Genomic DNA, 25784 nt, shown 5'->3' with positions numbered 1-25784 from the left:
GAGAATGACACAAATATTAATTTCCACAAAGTGTGCTGCTTCAGTGTCTTTAGATATTTTTGTCAGATGTTACTATGGAATACTGAAGTATAATTACAAGCATTTCATAAGTGTCAAAGGCTTTTATTGACAATTACATGAAGTTGATGCAAAGAGTCAATATTTGCTGTGTTGACACTTCTTTTTCAAGACCTCTGCAATCCGCCCTGGCATGCTGTCAATTAACTTATGGGCCACATCCTGACTGATGGCAGTCCATTCTTGCATAATCAATGCTTGGAGTTTGTCAATTTGTGGGTATTTGTTTGTCCACCTGCCTCTTGAGGATTGACCACAAGTTCTCAGTGGGATTAAGGTCTGGGGAGTTTCCTGGCCATGGACCCAAAATATTGTTGTTTTGTTCCCCGAGCCACTTAGTTATCACTTTTGCCTTATGGCAAGGTGCTCCATCATGCTGGAAAAGGCATTGTTCGTCACCAAACTGTTCCTGGATGGTTGGGAGAAGTTGCTCTCAGGGGATGTGTTGGTACTATTCTTTATTCATGGCTGTGTTCTTAGGCAAAATTGTGAGTGAGCCCACTTGGCTGAGAAGCAACCCCACACATGAATGGTCTCAGGATGCTTTACTGTTGGCATGACACAGGACTGACGGTAGCGCTTACCTTGTCTTCTCCAGACAAGCTTTTTTAAGGATGCCCCAAACAATCTGAAAGGTGATTCAGAGAAAATGACTTTACCCCAGACCTCAGCAGTCCAATCCCTGTACCTTTTGCAGAATATCAGTCTGTCCCTAATGTTTTTCCTGGAGAGAAGTGGTTTCTTTGCTGCCCTTCTTGACACCAGGCCATCCTCCAAAAGTCTTCGCCTCACTGTGTGTGCAGATGCACTCACACCTGCCTGCTGCCATTCCTGAGCAAGCTCTGTACTGGTGGTGCCCCAATCCCACAGCTGAATCAACATTAGGAGGCGGTCCTGGCGCTTGCTGGACTTTCTTGGGCACCCTGAAGCCTTCTTCACAACAATTGAACCGCTCTCCTTGAAGTTCTTGATGATCTGATAAATGGTTGATTTAGGTGCAATCTTACTGGCAGTAATATCCTTGCCTGTGAAGCCCTTTTTGTGCAAAGCAATGATGACGGCACGTGTTTCCTTGCATGTAACAATGGTTGACAGAGGAAGAACAATGATTCCTAGCACCACCCTCCTTTTGAAGCTTCCAGTCTGTTATTCAAACTCAATCAGCATGACAGAGTGATCTCCAGCCTTGTCCTTGTCAACACTCACACCTGTGTTAACGAGAGAATCACTGATATGTCTTTTGTGGCAGGGCTGAAATGCAGTGGAAATGTTTTTTGTGGGATTCTGAGGGACTTTGCAATTAATTGCAATTCATCTGATCACTCTTCATAACATTCTGGAGTATCTGCAAATTGCCATCATGCAAACTGAGGCAGCAGACTTTGTGAAAATTAATATTTGTGTCATTCTCAAAACTTTTGGCCACGACTACAGTAATGCACCATAAAGTTGGTTTCCAACCGCCATATAAAGTCCAAAGAAGTAAAAAAGAAGCCTGAGGAAGGAGGAGAGATGTCGAGAAAGGAATATGGTTTACCATTTTATCTGTGGATTAATTGTCTGAGTAGAGGACCTTGTGTATTTCAGGCATAATAACAACCAAATGTTTATATCCCAGGACAAATCAGCTAGCTAGCTAAATTGTCATACATGTTTAATGCTTTTCGACCTGTTCCCAAATTAATATAATTGGTTCAAAGTTCATTTTGATATTCCAACCTGCTTGTCCTGATCATGTCTGATCGTGTCCGGTTTGGTCAGCATGTAAGCTAGAAGGGTAAATAACAAAATAGTAGGGCTACACCGTACCGGTTGAACATGTCACAATAATTAAAACAAAGATGCCAAGAAAAATAGTGTTAGAGCCTACAGTTATCATTACCGCAAGTCACCCGCATGAAACATGTGCTAAGGGACTTGAAATCATGTGGAATACTCTCAGAATGCGATGTGGTTTGACGATAACGGTGACATTTTTCAAAGGCAGAGATGAGTGGCTGAGACGCGCCGACAGTGGACGCATCATTTCAGGTTACAAGTGATAAACAATTGTCATTCAATAAACTTTTGGGTGTTTTGTTAGTTTGCAGTGATTGTTAGGCAATCAGATGAAAACAGCATGAGTGGTTACGTTAATGCCACATTAAAAGTTAATACTTTTAAAATGGTAAACAAACTTTCAGACCCATAGAGATCCTATTATATTAATAGGGATTCTACATGTAATTCTATGTTTCTGCTCCCCCAAAAACTCCAAATTGGAGGACCCAAGAGTGATTAATGATGCCCAGGCCCTTCCCATCTGATCTACTGTATTTACTCTGTTATCTGGGCAGGAATGGCTCCATTAAACACTGCTGTATCCCATCTGAAAGTGGCCACTTTTGTCATGAGGTGAAAAATGATTGATTCCTTCAGAATGTGTGAAAATGGATTGGGCCCATTAGGAGCCAGCTTTTCCCACCATTGTTTGTCGGGGGCCTACAGGAAATTCAGTCTTGTACTCACTTGGCGGCAAACTTGACCATCTGCTTGCTGGCACGCTCCCCCACGGCGACCAGGGCCTGCACGTTAAACTGCTGCTGACGCAGGACCAAGAAGCACTGCTTGCCTAAAACGATGACAACAATACAATAGGCATCAGCAGGGGCCCTCTCATTTGGGCTAGCAACTCCTAACGCACTTGTCAAAACAGATGCCACGGTGGTTCTATACAATGCCATGTCACTCTCTCAGGCCAACAGGTCATACCTGTTTCAGATTCCACCTCTCACACATTAAAACACTTTTCACAGCATTTCCAGGTAACTGGCAGAACCGTGAACGGACGACCCTTTGAAGAAAGGTGTATGGAAGGAGGCTGAGAGCTAATTCCCAACCAAACACCTTGAGACTGTAAACCAGGTTTGTCAACCATCAGACACCACCCAAGTGCTTTAATGTGGTTTCCTCTGTTCATTGACTAGGGGGGGGGGGGTGCTGCAATCCCCAAGAAACAGTCACTTCATCCCAGTGTAAATCAGGATGTTAATTCTGCTCTTAAGGACATCCTTCACAGTGGAGCTGAATGAAGGTTGAGGAAAATGGATTTTGACACGGAAGTTGTCCTGGAAGGAAGCCGTCACGATATCATCATAACACGATGGTTTATTTATTAGCATATTGTTAGCACAGTTGTGTACGTGCTGGATGTTTCTAATAATTTTGGATGGAATCCGACAGTTCGCCAAGGCTCAATGAGTTCATTGTATTATAGCCTCAAGCTCTGACAAGTTTGGAAAATAACAATTTAACCCAAATTTGAAGTTCCATTTAAATAACTGAGCTAAGGTTGGAGTTTTCAAACTTTTCAAAAAGAAACTTGCATGTGCTTGTGTAAAATCTATGATAGCAAAAACATTGCACTCCACAACCCCCATCCCCTATGTCCCACATCACCTGCAAATAAAGGTAAAAACCTCAAGTCTGGTGCCATACTGTGATTTTCCAAGATTGTGCACAATTCTTTTAGCTTTTTGACATTCCATATTTGCCAACCTGAGGAGAGTTGACTGAAAAAAACAAAGCTCTTCTCTGAATAGTGACTATTTGGCCCAAGGACAGTTGGTAATCTTTTTGGTAAACCCCAAGGTTCAGTTACGGCGCCATTTAGATTAGAAGGCTGGCTGTGTCCTGAGGACTAAAGGGAAAATATGATTGGGAGCTGGACAAAGATGGAGAATCTCACCTTTAGCTCTGCTGGTGTGAATCCGGGCGCGCACCCAGATCAGCTGGCCAGCCTTCTCAGGTGTCAGCTCCTGGACACGCACCAACCCTCTGTCTGGCTCACAGGGGAAGAAAAGTGTGCCTTTCAAGAAAACTTCAAAGACCATATACCTCCTTCCCCCTTCTGCCCACACACAGTCACACAAAGAAGCTCGTGGGTTGTTCCACCAATTCGGTGCCTTTTGAGAAGTGTAACTTAGTTGTTGTTTTTTAAGTCATAAAAAGCACATATTCAACTTCACAAAAAACTAGTTTTTCCATCTCAAGTGGTTAAATAAAAACATTACTATAGTAGGCCTAAGTGCCAAATAAAGTAACGGCCATAAATACCCTCTTGACAGGGGGAATGGAAACGTGTTGTGTGCTACAAGGAGCAGCAATTGAATGTAGTTTTCCACCACAAAACTGAAGAAAAAAAGAGTAGAACCAGTTCACCTGCTTTTACACTGTGATTTGACGATTAGATGTTCAATGTTCCTTTTGAAAAACATATTTGAAAAGGAATAGTTTCACCATATTAAAACGAGAGTTCAGTTCACGTAACAGGGTGACCTTAAAATGAGGGACAGATGTAAATTAATCACATTAAATAAAATAATCATCTTTAGAAATGAGTGTCAAAGCAACAAAATAACAAGGGCTTTACAATGATGGTGAAACTTGAAGACATTTTGGGATGAAGGGATTACTTTAGCAAAGCCTTTATTCATATAAAAAAAAATGTGATCGATTAAATTATCCATGTGGTCTATATTAAAAGGACACCTAATTTAATATAACAGGCTTTTAAATGCAATATCGGTGTGCAATTTCTCCTTAAAATATCAAAGGGACGCAAAGGGCGCTCTATTCATGGAAAGACACTCATATTACAAGGAGAGCAGAAGTCATAAATATGAAACGCCCTGCGTAGAAGTCGCCCCATTCTCTGTCTTATGACAAATGGACTCCACTTTGCCCTGTGTCACTGATGCATGCTTAACTTTACATGCACCCCGATGGCAGTGAGCCACCCATTTGGTTGAACCTGATTCCACCCACATGTAAGGCAGGCTGTCTCGCGCCATCTTTCCTCATCCCTGTGGACAGGCATTCAGGTGGGAAGGCAACTTTGTTGTATGCCATTGGAGCTGAAAGAGCAGGCAGACAGGTGGACGACCCATCTGTCACATTGATCTGGGAGTTATGGCACGCCACAATCATCTTTGATATCTACGCCGTCTTTACTACTGCCACTACTGGCGCCATGTCACTGAGTCACTCCGATATGATCACGTTATCTATATTACTTAACAGTGGGGGCTGTCGAAAAATGGGGATATCCTCTGTAAAAAATATGTTGGAACAAAGAAGAGAGGAGTTAGTTGTTGACTGTACTACTGACCCAGTTTCTGCTGGGACTGTACCATCGGAGGGACACCGTACCGATCCTTGGCAAAATCCTGATGAATAAGAGAAGAGTTCATCTGCTAAGCAGTCGAATACAGTAGCTTTATAGGAAACATCACTAGAGGTGCATACATTTTGATTTTCATTTGGTATTGCGCCATATAGAAAAGGTGTAAATAAATACTTAATATCTGAAGCTAATTGAAACATGGAAGAATTGATCCTCAAGGATACTTACATCGTCATCTGTGCTTTGTTGGTCAGCAGACTGAAAAGAAGAGGCAAATCAATACAGTGGGACATAGGCCTAACATTGCATTTAAATCATGGTAAACTGCCTTGTATTGGGAACAGCAAGTGGACTGATTATCTGTGCAACGACTTCTTGGCGACCTTCATGCAAAATCTCCATACTATGAAAGTTAGCGTTAACGGTTAGGCTACCATTTCATTTCCCATGCAAATTGATATGTCTACGGTATTGGCTGGTGGAATAGAGGGAGAATGAGTGGAATGGCCATGGAAGTGGATGGATGCTTTTGCAGTTTCTAAGATTCAAGGGAGAATGTATTCCATCTGAAATATAGGTTACTTTAAGTGTTTCCCCTAAGATATTTTTCAGCAGCGGTGGTTGACACCATCTGAAATAACTGATGCGTGCCACTGCACTGTAGGGAGATGAGGAACAAGCGGTGGCTGTGCACTCATGGGTCTTACTTGTGCAACTGCTCACCCTGTTTGCAACTAATATAAGTTGTAACTATGATCTTAAAAAGGGTAGGTAGCATAAACGTAACCACATAACATACGGATTTGCATTAGTATACGCATCAAAAGTCGCAATGCAAAGTTACACCTCACTTTTACATTTTTCGAGTTATTACATAAAAACGATCCAAATTCAGAAGAAATGCCGAAAAATGCTGTTCCGGGGGAGGTGATGTAATATGGACCCGGCAAGCTAGCCTATTCCCTATAATGTAAACTCCAACAGAAATGTATAACTTCAAATTAAACCAAATCATTTGCACTCATGACTAGTCGATTAAATTTTATTTTCAGACAACTTACAAGCAAATACCTTATTAAATTTGTTGTTACAAATCAACTTGCAAGGTTGCTAGCCAACTAGCCTGCTAACGTTAGCCCTACTAGCCTGCTAATGTTAGCACTACCAGGCTGCTTACATTACATTAGCAACTTGCTGACTCATGTAGTGCTATCAACTGCTAGCTTACAGACACATTCAAGAAAGCCAAATACATTACACCATCTAACCAGTTATCAAAGAATATTAGCTATATGCAGTTGTCTTAGCCAGCCTGCTAACATGATCTATTTTGCCAACTAGCTATTAGCCTAGCCAGCCAAGCCTCACGATTATGGTCAGAACGCTAGAACCCAATTACTGGAGACCAGGTAGAACACAGCTAACACAACTAAAACAAAACCAAAGCTCAAAGCAAAGAGAAAGCAGAGACTTACAGATTGATAGCTGGGGCCACCCGAAGGGAAACATTTTTAAAGTGTGCAGGCTGAGTTAACTACCAAAGCCAGGGGGAGGCGGGCGGTTCACAGGCCTGATGGAGAGTCAGGGAAATACCAAATAGATTCCAGATGTCCGTCAGATGTCACGCTAGCACTAAGCCAAGGTGGGAAAAGTTACAAAACTCCCATAGCCTACTTCACAGACAACATGCCGAAAAGTTCACATAACAAAAAGGAGAACAGACGAGGTACAACAAATTTAGAGCAAGCAATGATTTTCTCTTTTGTTTTGAGCCCACGGGAAGAAGGCACCAGAGCCTGTCGTGCTAACGGGTTCCCACTAGATAACCAGCAAAAAAGTCTGAGGAGCATGCTGGATGGCCAGACGTGCCCAATCTGCTTCTTGTTTACATTACACTTCCTGTTATTGATGGATTGTAGCTCACGACCACCAACACTTGGTCTGGAATTAAATGACATGCTATCATGACTAGTGGCTAACGTTAGCCAGCTTGAGCTAACTACTGAGGGCCATTCCCCCCAGAAATGTCCGGGAACTTGCAGGCGCCTTGGTGGAAGAGTGGGGTAACATCTCACAGCAAGAACTGGCAAATCTGGTGCAGTCCATGAGGAGGAGATGCACTGCAGTAGACAATGCAGCTGGTGACCACACCAGATGCTGACTGTTACTTTTGATTTTGACCCCCCCTTTGTTCAGGGACACATTATTCCATTTCTGTTAGTCACATGTCTGTGGAACTTGTTCAGTTTATGTCTCAGTTGTTGAATCTTTTGTTCATACAAATATTTACACGTTAAGTTTGCTGAAAATAAACGCAGTTGACAGTGAGAGGACGTGTCTTTTTTTTGCTGAGATATATATATATATACATACATACATACATACATTTACATTGACCTCCCCCCCTTGTACACTGCTGCTACTCACCGTTTGTTTGTTACATATGCATAGTCACTTCGCCCCCACCTATATGTACAGATTACAGATTATAACTAGCCTGTACCCCTGCACATTGACTCGGTACCGGTGCCCCTTGTATATAGCCTCGTTATTCTTATTGTGTTACTTTTTATTATTACTTTTTATTTTAGCCTACTTGGTAAATATTTTCTTCTTCTTGAACTGCACTGTTGGTAAAAAGGGCTTGTATGTAAAGCATTTCACGGTAAAGAATACTTGTTGTATTCAGCACATGTGGCAAATAGAAAAGAGTAACAAAGAAAACCCTTGAATGAGTAGGTGTGTCCAAAATGGCGGCAACGATTTAGCAGCGGCGGGGCACAACTGCTAAATTAATTTAGGGGAAACACTGCTACTTCATGAAAGCATCTGAACTGAGATTGTCCCTAATGAGAGAATGACCCTGTCAACTGGGTTAGGGCAGGGATGTCCTTGTCCCATCGTGCTCTAGCGACTCCTGTGGCGGGCCGGGCGCATGCACGCTGACACGGTCGCCAGGGGTACGGTGTTTCCTCCGACACATTGGTGTGGCTGGCTTCCGGGTTAAGCAGGCATTGTGTCAAGAAAGCAGTGCGGCTTGGCTGGGTCGTGTTTTGGAGGACGCACGGCTCTCGACCTTCGCCTCTCCCGAATCCGTACGGGAGTTGCAGCAATGGGACAAGATTGTAACTACCAATTGGATACCACGAACTTGGGTAGAAAAAGGGGTAAAAAAACAACATAAACACAGTTTAACTTTCTCCCACTTGCTTACGATGCAACACTGATACCCGACTTAAGAAAATGGCTCTTTGTTTGAGTGGACAAAAACAAACCAACGACAGGAATCGCAAAACAATGCACACCCCGCCCCGCCCGATTGTGTCACGTCAATAGCACTGAGGGGCAGAGAGGCATACAAAACCCACTGACCAGTTTGGCCTGCTTCTCAGCCTTCTTAGCCGCTTTCTCCGCTTCCTTCTGCTGTTTCTTCAGGCCTTTCTTCGACGGGGCCTGGTCCGCCTCCTCCACGACCCTGCAACAGGAAGTCCAGACCAATGCAAAACATAAGTCAACTAGCTACCTACATTTTTGGGGGCTTCCTGTAGGAAGTTTTTGACCGGTGGGAAAATGTATTCCAGCCATCACCACCACCTCTGAATGTGGCTAATGACACAAGTTGATGAGCCATGTTTCTGTCCAGGCTAACAATAAACACAGCTACTGGGGGAAAATGGATCACTTCAAATTCTAGGTCAATATGATTCATACGGACTACAAGGGTGTCTAGCCTTTGTTATGACTACAGTAAGCACCAAGGAGCGGTAGGCATAGGCGATTTGTCTCCAGACTGAGATCAAAGATTCCATGAAAAATAAGAACTTTGCACTTCCTCAATAATATTACTACGCATGTTGCACATCCACAGCAGGTATTTTTCTCATCCACAACCTGTGATCGTGTCGGGTTGTGTCATTGTACTCCCTGACAGCAAGCGTCTACAGGAAATAACACTGATCAAAAAGGAGAACGGTGACATAAATAGCAATATAAACAACAATCACAACAGCAACAGATGGCGTTAAGCAATGACTTCAAAAGAAGGACCTGCCAGTGTTTTTACAATGTTTTCCCTTCCACTTGTTTCCTGTCACAAAGGACATCATAATAGGCATTAGGCAAAGGCAATCCTTCACCGAAACTCAAAATTCTTGATGTTGAATCTTGAACATTTTCAAACAATACCATTCTTATCTCCTGTAATACTATAAAAGCAACCCCTGGGAACCATACGAGTATGTCAACAGTCAGGATGAGTGAGGGCAATTAAGCACATTTACACCTATATACATATCCAGAGGCATTAACACACAATGAGGAGAGGAGAAAATGGTGGTAAGACCCCCCTGACCAGGCTGCAACTGATTTAATGGCATCTAGCATCACTGATAACATAGGTCGTTTTCACAATGACGATAGAAAAGGGACATTTGAGAGGTCCTGGAAAAGACATTGATGCTGTTTGTGTAAACTTGCGAAATGATCACGCTGCAAGTGCTAGAACAGATGTCGCGTTGGGCCATGTTTTTGAAACAGCTGAAACGTATAGCCATTTTCCTTATATTTGAGACTTGTTTAATTGAGGTTTTACCTGAAATTACACTAACAGTCTATTACATTATGAAATTGGCACAGTAGCTGCCGTCTGCCAGCTGCACTGAGCCACAGAAAACTACAGAAAACCATTTCCACCACCATTTCTTTAAAAACATGTTGATACGATCTTAAAATGTTGACATAAGCAAGTCAACATTGAGAAAAGTCAAACAACGAAAGTCAAAAATGTTGAGATATTCTACTATGTTTTTAATTTGTGATTTCAGAGTTGGCACCACAGGTACCAGAGTGGTGGGGGGGGGGGGGACATCGTTTTCCTGAGGACCAGAGTTTCTCCTGATCTGGTAGGCTAACCTAATCAGGTAAAACTCCAGGTATGACATAGTAATAATTCAGCAGTTGCAACAACAACCCCCAAAAAATGTAAGGTTAGGTAATATGGAAAATTTAAAAAAATATATGGAGAAACTCCTGGCCCTAGGGAGGATGAAAACATAAAAATCCTGTCAAACAAATCCTGAGGCGAATAAGTCTAAAAAACAGTACTTTGTCCTTCTTTTCAATGGTTTTCTGGCAATATTTTTTATTAAACCAAATCAAAATTGCCGGGGCAAATGGCAGCTCGCCACACGTTTGCCGGCGGCCCTGCTGTGCTGATCCCTGCAACGTGGATAGATGGAAATCGCCACACAATGATGCAAATTAAGAAACAACCTGTACGACCTATATGTATGTTCTTTTTGGGTGGCGGGAATGGGCTTCCATGTACAGTGCATTCGAAAAGTATTCAGACCCATTGGCTTTTTCCACATTTGTATTAAATTGTTTTTTCCCCCCTCATCTACACACAATACCTCATAATGAAAAAGCAAAAACAGGTTTTTAGAAATTGTTGCTCTCAAGCTCCGTCAGTTTGGATGGAGAGCGATGCTGCACAGCTATTTTCAGGTCTCTCAAGAGATGTTCGATCGGGTTCAAGTCCAGGCTCTGGCTGTGCCACTCAAGGACATTCAGAGACTTGTCACGAAGCCACTCCTGCATTGTCTTGGCTGCGTGCTTTGGGTTATTGTCCTGTTGAAAGGTGAACCTTCACCCCAGTCTGAAGTCCTGAGCGCTCTGCAGCAGGTTTTCATCAAGGACCTCTCTGTACTTTGCCTCAACCCCGACTAGTCTCCCAGTCCCTGCTGCTGAAAAACATCCCCACAGCATGATGCTGCCACCACCATGCTTCACCGTAGGGATGGTGCCAGGTTTTCTCCAGATGTGATGCTTGGCATTCAGGCTAAATAGTTCAATCTTGGTTTCATTAGACCAGAGAATCGTGTTTCTCATGGTCAGAGTTGTTTAGGTTCATTTTTGCCAACTCCAAGCGGGCTGTCATGTGCCTTTTACGGAGGAGTGGCTTCAGTCTGGCCACTCTACCATAAAGACCTGATTGCTGGAGTGCTGCAGAGATGGTTGTCCTTCTGGAAGGTTCTCCCTTCTTCACAGAGGAACTCCGGAGCTCTGTCAGAGTGACCATCGGGTTCTTGGTCACGTACCTGACCAAGGCCCTTCTCCCCCGATTGCTCAGTTTGGCCAGACAGCGAGCTCTAGGAAGAGTCTTGGTGGTTCCAAACTTCTTTCATTTAATAGTGATTGAGGCCACTGTGTTCTTAGGGACCTTCAATGCTGCAGAAATGTTGTTGTACCCTTCCCCAGATCTGTGCCTGGAAACAAGCCTGTCTCCGAGCTCTCCTTTGACCTCATGGCTTAGTTTTTGCTCTGACATGCACTGCCAACTGTGGGACCTTATAGACAGGTGTGTGCCTTTCCAAATCATGTTCAATCAATTGAATTTCAAAGGGTCTGAATACTTATGTAAATAAGGTATTTCTAGTTTTCAAACATTCTCAAAACCTGTTATCACTTTGTCATTATGGGGTATTGTGTGTAGATTGTTGAGGATTCTTTTTTCATCCATTTTAGAATAAGACTAACTTAACAAAATGTGGAAAAAGTCAAAGGGTCTGAATAAGTTAGCTTATAACAGTGAACCTTTTTTTGTGGGATACACATAGGGCAATGCTAGATCTTGTAGCATATTTTGGTTAAACTATCCCCAAGTCAATGGAATTGCAAGCCTCTGCATGCACAGTGCATTCTTCCATCACATGTACAGCTAATTCTCAAGATCTTGAGCCCACACTACTACACTGTCTGAGCCAAGGACTACATGCTTTCTGATAACAATACTGGGTGGGGTGAATATACTTTATATGACATTTTTTTGTTAACTAGTAAATAGTAGCCTACAGCAAAGTGTATTTAAAACATTTCCAACTTGTTAACAATTTCTGCTCGTTAGCTTTTGCTACCATGTGGGTTTCAGCTTGCTTGTGCCTGCTAACTGAGTGTTAATTCACCTGTTTCCATACGTTTCATTTTAAAACATTTATCTTACAAAGGAGTTGTTTAATTTAACTGCTTAATTATTTATCTGTACATGAAATTGTTTATTTTTTTACTCATTTTTTTCTAATCTTTACAGGAACGGGCTCTATCTGATGTGTGGAGACATTTCACTGCAGCTAATGTAGAAGGAAAAGCTGTGTACATTTGCAAATACTGTGCCAAATCATATGTGACGAATGCAACAAAGATGCAGAATCATCTGGCCAAGAGCATAAAGTTCCCTCAGGGCTCACAACAAGCAACCTCTGACAAAAGTCCCTCTACTTCTATTCGAGGTGAAAATTATGAAGAATCAGACACCTTATCGATAGCAACAGCTCATGGTCCTCCTGAAATCCGAAGTTTTTGTTGACTCAATGGAAGAACGTAGTCAGAGAAATGCTGATTAATGTCTTGCTCGAGCTGTGTATGCAACTGGTTCCCCTCTGATGCTCACAGGCAATGTGTATCGGAAGAGATTTCTGAATTTTCTTCGTCCAGCATACACCCCTCCAACCAGACATGCTTTATCTACTCATTTGCTGGATGCAGAGTTCAACAGAGTTCAAGTGAAGGTCAAGCAAATCATAGAGAAAGCAGACTGTATTGCAATCATCTCTGATGGGTGGTCAAATGTTTGTGTGCAAGGAATAATTAACTACATCATCTCCACCCCTCAACCAGTATTCTACAAGGGCACAGACACAAGGGACAACAGACACACCGGTCTCTACATTGCAGATGAGCTGAAGGCAGTCATCAATGACCTTGGACCACAGAAGGTATTTGCACTGGTGACAGACAATGCTGCAAACATGAAGGCTGCTTGGTCTAATATGGAGGGGTTCTACCCTCACATCACACCCATTGGCTGTGCTGCTCGTGTATTTAATCTGCTTCTCAAGGACATCATAGCACTGAAAACAATGGATACACTCTACAAGAGAGCCAAGGAAATGGAGGGGGGGGCAGGTAACCTAGTGGTTAGACTGTTGGACTAGTAACCAAAAGATTGCAAGATCAAATCCCCGAGCTGACAAGGTAAAAAAAAAAAAAGGTCGTTCTGCCCCTGAACAACGCAGTTATCCCACTGTTCCTAGGCCGTCATTGAAAATAATAATTTGTTCTTAACTGACTTGCCTAGTAAAATAAAATAAAATGGTTAGGTATGTGAAGGGTCATCTAGCAGCAATCTACCTCACCAAGCAAAGTGAGAAGAATAAGAGCACCACATTGAAGCTGCCCAGCAACACCAGTTGGGGTGGTGGTGTTGTCATCATGTTTGACAGACTCCTGGAGGGGAAGGAGTCTCTCCAAGAAATGGCAGACCCATCAAAAGGATACTCCTGGATGATGTATTTTGGGAGGGAGTGGTAAGCAGCCTGAAACCTATAGCAGTAGCCATTGCACGGATTGAGGGAGACAATGCCATCCTGTCTGATGTTCAGACTCTGCTTGCAGATGTAAGAGAAGAAATCCGTACTGCCCTGCCCACTTCACTGTTGCTCCAAGCAGAGGAAACTGCAGTTCTGAAATACATCCAAAAGCGTGAAGACTTCTGCCTGAAGCCCATACACACCGCAGCATACATGTTGGACTCCAAGTATGCTGGCAAGAGCATCCTGTTTGGTGCAGAGATCAACAAGGCCTATGGTGTCATCACTACCATGTCTCGCCATCTTGGCCTGGATGAGGGCAAGGTTCTTGGCAGTCCGGCGAAGTACACTTCCAAGCAAGGGCTTTGGGATGGAGATGCAATATGGCAGACATGCCAACATATCTCATTAGCCACCTGGTGGAAGGGACTTTGTGGATCTGAGGCTCTTTCCCCTGTTGCCTCCATCATCCTCCAAATCCCACCAACATCAGCCACCTCAGAGCGCAACTGGTCCTTGTTTGGGAACACACACACACACACCAAAGCACGCAACAGGCTGACCAATACAAGGCAAATGTGAGGCTTTTTGAGCCTGACCACGAGCCATCCTCAACCAGGTTGGAAAGTGACAGTGAAGATGAGGCCTCAGAGTCAAGAGGTGGACATTGAGGAGGTCCAGGGAGAAGACATGGACGCCTGAGAGGAAGACAACCAAAGCTTTAGTCTAGAAACTATCATTTTACAGATGTATGTTGAAACCATTTTTGGGAGATGCGATGGATCATTCAATATTCCCTTTCTTTTGTTGTTCAGTGAAATCATCCCATGTGAAGAGTCAACTCTTTTAATTAAAGTTAATTTCGTAACAATTTTTATTAAAAAAATTCTATTGGAAGGATTTAATAATTTGCAAATACGTCTACTTATGATAAGGTAAAATGTTTATGTTTCTGTCTCCATATATGGTAAATATATCCAATGCAAAAAACATCTACATTTAAATGGTAGTCATATTAATTCCCATATATTCCCACGGAAAGTTTCCACCTCTGAATATTCCCCAAAATGTGCAACCCTATTCCCATGCGTAGCCTCCTGGCTAGTGGCTGGCTATTGTGACATTTACGGTACTTTTGAGTTGCTAAGCAAGAAAGTCAACCGAACCTTCTAAGTGTATGTACATATTATGTAAATAGAAATTTCTTCCCGATAACTCGATTCAGTGAGAATAAGCCCATATTCCTCCAAATGAAAGACTCAGAGAGTCACTGTGACTACTTCAACATGTGCCATCATGGATAGACTATGGGTTATTTTACAGAAAACAAAGGAAGACTTGATGTGTTGAATAAGTGAAAGTAAGATCAGACATGAACTGACTGATTATGCACCCTACTAATTTCAAATTTTCATCATATATAGGCCTACTTTAACATTTCTGTCTACACTTTTTTGGGACAACTGCTGCCCCCATGACACCTGGGCCACGTTCAGTTACAAAAGCGTTACAGATATATTCATGCAATTTCTATATATATATATTTTTTTTTTTACCTTTTATTTAACTAGGCAAGTCAAATTCTTATTTACAATGACGGCCTACCCTGGCCAAACCCTAAACCGAACAACACTGGAACAATTATGCACCGCCCTATGGGACTCACAATCACGGCTGGTTGTGATACAGCGTGGAATCGAACCAGGGTCTGTCGTGACGCCTCTAGCCCCCCCCCCCCCCCCAAAGTAAAATACTGCACTGATAGGCTACTGTATAAAACATGTGGTCAACCCTCTATCTGGAGAGCTACTGGGCGTGTAGGCTTTTGATCCAACCCTGCTCAAACAGTCAGCTTATCAAGTGACTGCTGAGCAGCTGTTTTGTTGTCTTTATAAAACAATTCCCTCATTCAATTACCAGGGATCAAATGGCTAAGGTGGGCGACTTCAAAGCAAGGTAGCTAACTCAGACACGTTTCTCTGTTTTCAGGGGAGAGCTTGGCAACATAGGAGTTACTTGTCAATTAGGCAATTTTTTTACGTTTTTAGAATTATATGGCCAGTATTGAATAGACGAGAATCCCAGCTTTCCAACGGTGTCAGAATTATTTCAACACCCAATTTTGAGCACTTGAGAAGTTTTACAACCGGAGTACTCAGCATTGGTTTCAAACTGTGCACCCATATCAACTGTGTGGCGGCCATTTGCGGTTGTACACGAGTGCCGGGTGGGAAAGTTATATTTAGGACATGACATCAATACATGCCAATACGTAAATAGTTAACTAGCGAGATAGCCAATTCAAAACACATTGTGTAGTTTGGCTGGTTATCTTGTTAGTCTATTGTATATCATTATTTTATCTGCTGCTAGGTCTCTCTCGCCTCTGGCAAAAGCCCACTCACACTGCATCACCTGCCAAACACCATGACTTTTACAGCTATAACTGGGAAAATAACTCACTAGCAATGAATATCAACAAATATGCACACGCAGCTACGGTGGCTCTGATCTCAAAAACGCATCTTGCGACTGCATGATTGAAAGACCGCTCGTGCCTGTCAACGCAGGCCTAAAATAATTATACTGTGATGCGCTCTGCAGAGATTGGGAGGCCAGTGCACAACACACCGCATCCAGAGGTAACTTTGATCCAAATTGTTTTAATTGTCCAGTCGGGCAATTTAAATCTATAATCTACTCGATTGACAATTTGTTTTACTTGCCTCGGCAAGTGGACAAGCGTTAATGTATGCTATACAATGTCCAGCACTTGCTGTCAAACAGTGATCTAGACTTGTCAGTTTATTTCTGTCCCAAAATCAATTGTAATGCTTCCCCTACACTTGCCAAGCTGTTTTAAGGAAAACACTGAACTTTATGACATGGTTGTGCACTCTGACCCGAGCAGAAAACTACCACTGGTCAAACAACTGGGGGAATGTGTATGGATGGACAGGTTATGACAATTTCCCTTTTGCAGAGCCTTTACAACCACACTCAATAATGAATGGCACATGTCATTCTAACTACCTTTCTCACAAATTGGTTTTATACGATATACCGGTAGTTAGCTATTTACATAATTTAATTTTGAGTACGGAGGAATGCAAATTGCTAAACGAAAGTTCAACCACTAAATCAAGGCTTTGTTTTAACTAGCAAGCTAGCTACCTAACTAACTACTAGGTTCAGCACGCATGAAAAGCAGCTGTTACCCAGCTAAATTAAGTGGCATGTATTATTGAGCATGATGGCACCGTCAGAGAGCATTGGCATGCATGGTGGTTAGCTTGCTACTGTTAAGATACTAGCAAGTTAGCTAGCTGTCAAACTTTAGCTGTAGAAGCTAGCAGAAAGAAACGTGGACTTCACGGCTGTAGCTGCTATTCGTGACATTTTCTGTTTTAAACTGGCTAGCTAGCAAATTAGTTTACTATCTTCATGGAAAACTGATATATTAAATTGCTGATGCAATCATCTGCAAATACAACCGTCTTTAGCTAGCCAGCTAACGTTACAGTATCTAACTTTCGCGTTTAAAACATTCTGAGACACGAGAAAGCATTTCTCTTACCCTTGGACTCCATCTTTAGTCATGACAGTTATTATTCTTTTGAGATGGTTGATATCAAACGTTTCTTGACAGTTTCTTCTGAGACAGAGTCAGCTGTTCAGAGAGCATTCATAGGTGGTAGAAGACGGGCCTATTTCTCTGATGCACAGAATTTTTTTTATCTCAATCCGGCCTGAAACTAGGTCAAAGAACAATTGTTCCGCCAGAGCTGTGGAAATCTCATCCTGTCATATTTCAAATCAAGTTGTATTTGTCACATGCACCGAATACAACAGGTGTAGTAGACCTTACCGTGAAGTGCTTACTTACAAGCCCTTAACCAACAATGCAGAGTAAGAAAATATGAGCTTAAAATAACATTAACGAGGCTAAATACAGGGGGTAAATAAATCCAAGTTAAAAATGTAACACTATAAAATAACAATAAGGAGGCTATATACAGGGGGTACTGAGTCAATGTGGGGGTATGGGTTAGTCGAGGTAACTGAGGTACTATGTACATGTAGGTAGGGGTAAAGTGACTATGCATAGATAATAAACATTGAGTAGCAGCAGTGTAACAGTACTCTTCTTGCGTTGTGTACAATCAATTCTCGACACGAACTCCAACGTGTAGCACCAGTCATGGAGATTTATTCTTTAACAATGTACCTGGTAGGAACAGCACAAAATTGCACGTCATGCAATGCACGGCTCACCATCCAACTCTGCACTCACGCACGCTGGTTTGGTGCTTGTTCACTGGGACGATTCTAATGAAACATCCTCCCTCGTAAGCAAGCTACGCAAACCAGCCAATAAGATGCCATGTTGAGTAGGTGAAGGCAAGACAAAACTAAAACCAAAAACCCATTGGCTTAACAATAAAGTGGCAAGGGGAATCACCAATAAAACCCTGTTACACTCCCCCCTACTGAATTCCACTTGCAAAGAAAAATAATAAAAAATACAAAACGGCACTGTGCAAACATACCAGATACAGAGACACTCAACATATGTACAGAATAACTCAGAGGAAAAAAAAATTGATATATTTTTATACTACCTAATAGAGAAACTAAAAGGTAAAGCTGTGTATATCAAGGATGCAGACCCTGCTTTAAATCAGTCACTAAATATTCCAGTCATTAGACTATTCTCCTTGAGAATTAGAGTGAAAAGCGGTTGATCAATCCCCTTAGCCCTCATAGGTAAACATGCCTGTTACATGTTAAGTACACTCAGTGACTTTAAAACATCCAAGTAATAAAATAAACTACCATAAGAGAGTTGATCATATCCGTCACATTACCATCTTGCAACCTCTAATCATGGTCACAATGATGTAAAAGCAAAACAAATAAAAGATGCCAATACCATTGACCCTCTATTCACATATTAAACCTTCAAGAGCTAACTGTCTGCTGATTCATAATCTCAATCAGTCTTGACACTGGTTTAAATAGTCTTCCTGCCCTTGACCTAATACGACCCCGACTACCTTCAACTGCATAAGGGGTAACAGTGTTGTGTACTGTTGCAATAGTGGGACTGTCAACACAGTCCGTCTGTAACTGATCAGGTAAGGAATGGTCTGAGTTTGGTAGGTCAGTACGGATATCGTAAGTAGACTGGTCAATTAGCTCACTCACTACACTGTTACGGTCTCGGTCAGATTCTTGAAGACTCTCTGACCGAGGCAGAACTTCCAGCTGCAGTATATCTTCCACAGAATCCAAAGGTGGAATATCCTGAGCATCCAAGGATCGCACATCACCCTCCAGGCTTGTGTCACCTGTTCCTTCAGAAGGCAATTCTGACACCCACACTCTCGTTCTGTACTCAGCATCATCATCCACTGCAGTGTCCATGGCAGCTGAGACCATAAGGCTGTCATTCATGCCCTCAGACTCTGTTAATCCAGACATGTCTGTTCCCTCATCAACGGCAGCATGGGGAAGAGGAAGGAAGTTGACTGGCATTATCAGGTTGCGATGTACCGTCTTCTCCCGTCCAGTGGAGCTGTTCTGAATCTTAAAAGTGTGGCTGTCAGCATTCAACCCAGTGACAAGGTAGACAGTATCCTCCCAACGGTCAGCGAGCTTCCGCTTTCCCCGCTCCCCCTTGTTAGCCAGCAACACTCGATCACCAATCTCCACTGGTGCTCCTCTGACTCTTCTGTCATAAAGGTCAGCATGCCTCTTCAACTGCTTCGCTGCAGATGCCTGTGCTGTATTCATGGCTTCTTTCAGATCTCTCCTCAAAGACTGAACAAACTGGTCATAGTCGACAACTTCTGGGTTCTCTATGACAGAGCCAAAGACTATGTCAACAGGCAGTCTTGGCGTCCTCCCAAACATTAGCAGGAAAGGGGCAAAGCCTGTGGTCTCGTGGATTGTACAATTGTACGCAAACGTGAGGGACTTCAGCGCCTGAGGCCATCTGTGCTTTGCTCTCTTTGGCAGGGCCCGGATCATGTTTCCCAACGTCCTATTCATCCTTTCGCAGGACCCGTTCCCCATCGGATGGTACGGCGTGGTGTGAGACTTCTGAACACCTGCAACACTCAACAGTTCGGCTATTAAAGCGCTCTCGAAGTTGGCTCCCTGGTCTGAATGTATACGGCGAGGCATCCCGTAGACACAGAAATAGTTGTTCCACAACTGATGAGCTACTGACTTAGCAGACTGGTTCGGACACAAGAAGGCATGAGCCAATTTGGTAAAGTGGTCAGTAACAACGAGCACATCCAAGGACTTGTTTGAAGAATCTTCTGCAGACCAGAAGTCTATGCACACTAGTTCAAGAGGCTCAGTTGTTATTATGCTCTCAAGAGGAGCTCTCGCTTCCGGTTCAGGAGTCTTGCTCACGACGCATCTCCTGCAGCACTTCACATATGCTTTTACCTCCCTCTCCAGGCCATGCCAGAAGAACCTCTGTCTTGTCAGGTAGACTGTTCTCTGTTGGCCCTGGTGACCAGCTTCATCATGGACACCCTTCAACACCATTGCTTTCATGGAGGCTGGAACCACATACAGATACGTTTTCCTCTTTGTAACCACATTCCTTGAAACACGATACAGTACACCCATCTTCATGGTCAACTTGTCCCAACTTCTGAGAAGACACAAAACCTCAACAGTCTCATGGGAACGCTCTCTCCGGGATGGTCTTCTCCCCCTCTCCACAAAGAAGATCACTCTGCTGATCACGTTGTCATCACGCTGCTTACTCATCAGTCGGTCGTGTGGCAGAACATCGACATCGGTCTGCTCTGATGGCATAACAGCCTGTGGAAGCTGTGGCAACAGCAGTGCATGTGAGCCCACTTCATCCCCCCAGCACCTGTGTGAATGAAGAACAGCTGCAACTTCATGTCTTGATAAAGCACCAGATGGGTCAACAGTAGCCTGACAGCTAATGACCACTTCGTTGGAGTCAGAGGCTTTGTCAAAGGGGTGGCTGGACCAGCGAAACACATCTTGCACTCTGTCTGTGCGCACAGCGTCGGCTTCAGCTAGTAAGGTCTCGTACGGGACCCTTGTCAGGCGATGGAGTGCACTGGGTCGTACGAAGGGCTCTCTGCTCAAAGCATCTGCAACAACATTTATTTTTCCAGGGATGTACTTGATGTCAAACTCGTACGGTGCCAGCTTGGCGACCCATCTCTGTTCACAAGCATCAAGCTTTGCTTTGGTCAGAATGTATGTCAAGGGATTATTATCTGTCCATACCGTGAACTGCTGTCCCCGTAGCCAGTGGTGGAACTTGTCACAGATAGCCCATTTCATGGCAAAGAACTCGAGCCTGTGTGCAGGATACCTCGACTGCGCATAACTGAGGGACTTGCTCGCGAAGGCTATAGGTCTCGCTGTAGCTCCCTGTTCCTGCACCTGGGACAGCACAGCACCTAAGCCATTGCTGGACGCATCCACCGAGAGTAGAAAGGGTTTTTCGAAGTTGGGGTGGGCCAACAAAACCTGGTCCAGTAAGGCTTGCTTTAGCTGGAATAAGGCCTGTCTGCATTCTGTTGTCCAGTCGGCAGCCGTCAACTTCCTGACAGGTGAGCGTCGCTTCTTTTTCCAGCGTGGAGCCTTGTGTCCAGTAGTCAATCCAAAGAGAGGCTTTGCAATGGTCGAGCAACCTTCAATGAACTGTTGATAATACACCACCATCCCAAGGAATGACCTCAATTTCTTCTGAGATGGAATGTCAGTGCCATCTTCCATTAGATCAGCTTCTGTTACTCCTGTAATGGCCCTCACCTTCTCAGGGTCTGTAGCTACACCATCCGCACTAATGATATGCCCCAGAAACTTCACAGACCTCTGCAGAAAGTTGCATTTTTTTTGCTAGTTACATTTTTATTAGTGTGTTGATTTCCCATTGTTAAAATGGAAGGTGTTGGGAGAGGTAGGGGTTTCCTGTCATTTAATCTGTCACCATCTGTTGGTAGGGGTTCAGGCAAAATTCCAGTTGCTTCTACACCTATGCCTAAACTGGAGGGTTTTGGGAGTTTTGATGATAGTGTACCCATGGAAACGCCCAAGGATGTGTATGACAGAGTTTTGCCAAATACAGGGAGTGGGGAGGTCTCCATGGATTTCATAGCAGACATAGTACAGCAGATTGGTCATTCCATTGGGGAGAACATTGCCTCCTGTTTGGAGTCAAAGGCAATTGTTGGACATGTTGGGGACAATGTTATGGGGAATGCATGCAGCTCTAGGGGTTTGGATGTGTCAGGCCTGAACCTGGTATTGAAGTCTGATATCAGGGAACCAGTGTACTTTCGGGGGGATGGCTCTGAAAAGTGCACAGTGCATGAGTGGGAGGATATGGTCATGGTTTACATGCGTAAGAGGGGCGTATCTGTGATGGACCAAGCTGTTGAGGTTATGGGTAGGCTTATGGGAAGGGCCCGTGATGTTGTTAAAGTGGGCATCCGCAGCAACCCCGGTTCGAATCCGGGTCACTGCACCACTGTAACAGTACTCTTCTTGCGTTGTGTACAATCAATTCTCGACACGAACTCCAACGTGTAGCACCAGTCATGGAGATTTATTCTTTAACAATGTACCTGGTAGGAACAGCACAAAATTGCACGTCATGCAATGCACGGCTCACCATCCAACTCTGCACTCACGCACGCTGGTTTGGTGCTTGTTCACTGGGACGATTCTAATGAAACATCCTCCCTCGTAAGCAAGCTACGCAAACCAGCCAATAAGATGCCATGTTGAGTAGGTGAAGGCAAGACAAAACTAAAACCAAAAACCCATTGGCTTAACAATAAAGTGGCAAGGGGGAATCACCAATATAACCCTCTTACAGCAGCATAAAAAAAGGGGTCAATGTAAATAGTCCGGGTAGCCATTTGATTAACTGTTCAGCATTCTTATGGCTTGGGGGTAGAAGCTGTTAAGGAGCCTTTTGGACCTAGACTTGGTGCTCTGGTACCGCTTGCCATGCAGTAGCAGAGAGAACCGTCTGTAACTTGGGTGGCTGGAGTCTTTTAACAATTTTTAGGGCCTTCCTCTGACACTGCCTGGTATAGAGGTTCTGGATGGCAGGAAGCTTGGCCCCAGTGATGTACTGGGCCATACGCACTACCCTCCTGTAGTGCTTTGAGGTCGGATGCCGACCAGTTGCAATACCAGGTGGTGATGCAACCAGTCAGGATGCTCTCAATGGTGCAGCTGTAGAACTTTTTGAGGATCTGAGGACCCATGCCAAATCTTTTCAGTCTCTTGAGGGGGAATAAGTGTTGTCCTGCCCTCTTCACAACTGTCTTGGTGTGTTTGGACCATGATAGTTTGTTGGTAATGTGGACACCAAGTAACTTGAAGTTCTCGACCCGCTCCACTACAGCCCTGTCAATGTGAATGAGGGCGTGCTCGTTCCTCCTTTTCCTGTAGTCCACGAACAGCTCATTTGTCTTGTTCACATTGAGGGAGAGGTTGTTTTTCCTGGCACCACACTGCCAGTCTCTGACCTCCCTATAGGCTGTCTCATTGTTGTCGGTGATCAGGCCTACCAACATTGTCTCGTCGGCAAACTTATTAATGGTGTTGGGGTCGTGCTTGGTCATGCGGTTGTGGGTGAACAGGGATTATAGGAGGGGCTCCTGTGTTGAGGATCAGCGTGGTAGATGTGTTGTTGACTACCCTTACCACCTGCGGGTGGCCGGTCAGGAAGTCCAGGATCCAGTTGCAGAGGGAAGTGTTCTCACGTAGGTGTTCCTTTTATCCAGGTGGGAAAGAACAGTGTGGAGTGCAATAGAGATTGCGTCATCAGTGGATCGATTGGAGCGGTATGCAAATTGGAGTGGGTCTAGTGTTAATGGGATGATGGTGTTGATGTGAGCCATGACCAGCCTTTTAAAGCACTTCATGGCTACAGATGAGGTGTGCTACGGGTCGGTAGTCATTTAGGCAGGTTACCTTGGCGTTCTTGGACACAGGGACTATGGTGGTCTGCCTGAAACATGTAGGTATTACAGACTCGGTCAGGGAGAAGTTGAAAATGTCAGTGTAGACACTTGCCAGTTGGTCAGCGCATGCTCTGAGTACACGCCCTGGTAATCCGTCTGGTCCTGTGCCCTTATGAACGTTGACCTGTTTAAAGTTCTTACTTACATCGGCTATGGAGAGCGGGATCACACAGTCGTCTGAAACTGCTGGTGCTCTCATGCATGCTTCAGTGTTGCTTGCCTCGAAGCTCATCTGGTAGGCTTGTGTGACTGGGCAGCTCGCAGCTGGGCTTCCCTTTGTAATCTGTAATAGTTTGCAAGCCCTGCCACATCCAACGAGTGTCAGAGCCGGTGTAGTAGGATTAAATCTTAGTCCTGTATTGACGCTCTGGGCATAGCGTGATTTCTTATACGTGTGTCCAGCTCCTTGAAAGCGGCAGCTCTAGCCTTTAGCTCAGTGCGGATGTTGCCTGTAATTCATGGCTTCTGGTTGGGATATGTACGTACAGTCACTGTGTGGATGACTTCCTCAATGCACTTATTGATGAAGCCGGTGACTGATGTGGTATACTCCTCAATGCCATCGGATGAACCCCGGAACATATTCCATTCTGTGCTAGCAAAATAGTCCTGTAGCTTAGCATCTGCGTCATCTGACCACTTCCGTATTGAGCGAGTCACTGGTACTTCCTGCTTTAGTTTAGCTTGTAAGCAGGAATCAGGAGAATAGAATTATGGTCAGATTTGCCAAATGGAGGGAGAGCTTTGTATGTGTCTCTGTGAGTGTAAGATCATGCAAGATATGGACGTTTTGCTTACACTCCAATAATGTAAATGTAATATTTAAGCAATAAGGCATGAGGGGGAGTGGTATATGGTCAACATACCATGGCTAGGGGCTGTTCTTACGCACGACGCAAAGTGGAGTGCCTGGATACAGCCCTTAGCCATGGTATATTGGCAATATACTACAAACCCCTGAGGTGCCTTATTGCTATTATAAACTTGTTACCAACGTAATTAGAGCAGTAAAAATAAATGTTTTGCCATACCCGTGGTATGCGGTCTGATATACCACGGCTGTCAGCCAATCAGCATTTAGGGATCAAACCACCCAGTTTATAATTATATACTGTATATATAATATATTTGGGGCGGCAGGTAGCCTAGTGGTTGGGCCAGTAACCGAAAGGTTGCTAGATTGAATCCTAGAGCTGACAAGGTAAAAATCTGTCGTTCTGCCCCTGAATAAGGCAGTTCCTAGGCTGTCATTTTAAATAAGAATTTGTTCTTAACTAACTTGCGTGGTTAAATAAAGGTAAAAAATATACAGTACCAGTCAAAAGTTTTGACACGCCTACTCATTCAAGGGTTTTTCTTTATTATTATTATTTTCTACATTGCAGAATAATAGTGAAGACATCCAAACTATGAAATAACATATATGGAATCATGTAGTAAAAAAAAAAGTGTTTAAAAAAGTTGATTATTCAAAGTAGCCACCATTTGCCTTGATGACAACTATGACGACTATTGGCATTCTCTCAACCAGCTTCATGAGGTAGTCACCTGGAATGCTTTTCAATTAACAGGTGTGCCTTGTTAAAAGTAAATGTGTGGAATTTATTTCCTTCTTCATGCATTTGAGCCAATCAGTTGTGTTGTGACAAGGTAAGGGTGGTATAGAGAAGATAACCCTATTTGGTAAAACACCACGTCCATATTATGGCAAGAACAGCTCAAATAAGCAAAGAGAAATGACAGTCCATCATTACTTTAAGACATGAAGATCAGTCAATCCGGAAAATGGCAAGAAATTTGAATGTTTCCTAAAGTGCAGTCGGAAAAACCATCAAGCGCTCTGATGAAACTGGCTCTCATGAGGTCCGCCACAGGAAAGGAAGACCCAGAGTTACCTCTGCTGCAGAGGATAAGTTCATTAGAGTTACAAGCCTCAGAAATTGCAGCCCAAATAAATGCTTCACAGAGTTCAAGTAACAGAGACTGCGTGAATCAGGCCTCCATGGTCGAATTGCTGCAAAGAAACCACTACTAAAGGACACCAATAAGAAGAAGACACTTGCTTGGGCCAAGAAACACCAGCAATGGACATTAGACCGGTGGAAATCTGTCCTTTGGTCTGATGAG

At 43.7% G+C, this 25784-nt stretch overlaps 1 protein-coding gene across 1 annotated transcript in view; it reads right to left on the bottom strand.

Annotated features, from left to right (window-relative positions):
• The window catches only part of dars1 (aspartyl-tRNA synthetase 1), a 32956-nt gene extending 15619 nt beyond the window's left edge, over positions 1-17337 (bottom strand). Inside the window, exons 1-6 of the mRNA XM_039006711.1 lie at positions 17186-17337; positions 8615-8717; positions 5471-5500; positions 5228-5285; positions 3806-3898; positions 2587-2689 (exon numbers count right to left, since the gene is read on the bottom strand). Of these exons, the coding sequence (XP_038862639.1) occupies positions 2587-2689; positions 3806-3898; positions 5228-5285; positions 5471-5500; positions 8615-8717; positions 17186-17208 (410 nt within the window). The 5' untranslated portion in view covers positions 17209-17337. The remainder of the gene's footprint in view (positions 1-2586; positions 2690-3805; positions 3899-5227; positions 5286-5470; positions 5501-8614; positions 8718-17185) is intronic.
• Positions 17338-25784: the final 8447 nt, after the last annotated feature.

This window comes from Salvelinus namaycush, chromosome 13, assembly GCF_016432855.1.
Source record: "Salvelinus namaycush isolate Seneca chromosome 13, SaNama_1.0, whole genome shotgun sequence".
In the NCBI taxonomy this organism is placed as follows: domain Eukaryota; kingdom Metazoa; phylum Chordata; class Actinopteri; order Salmoniformes; family Salmonidae; genus Salvelinus; species Salvelinus namaycush.
Note: the sequence above shows the minus strand (reverse complement) of the source record. Positions and strands in the feature narration are given on the sequence as shown.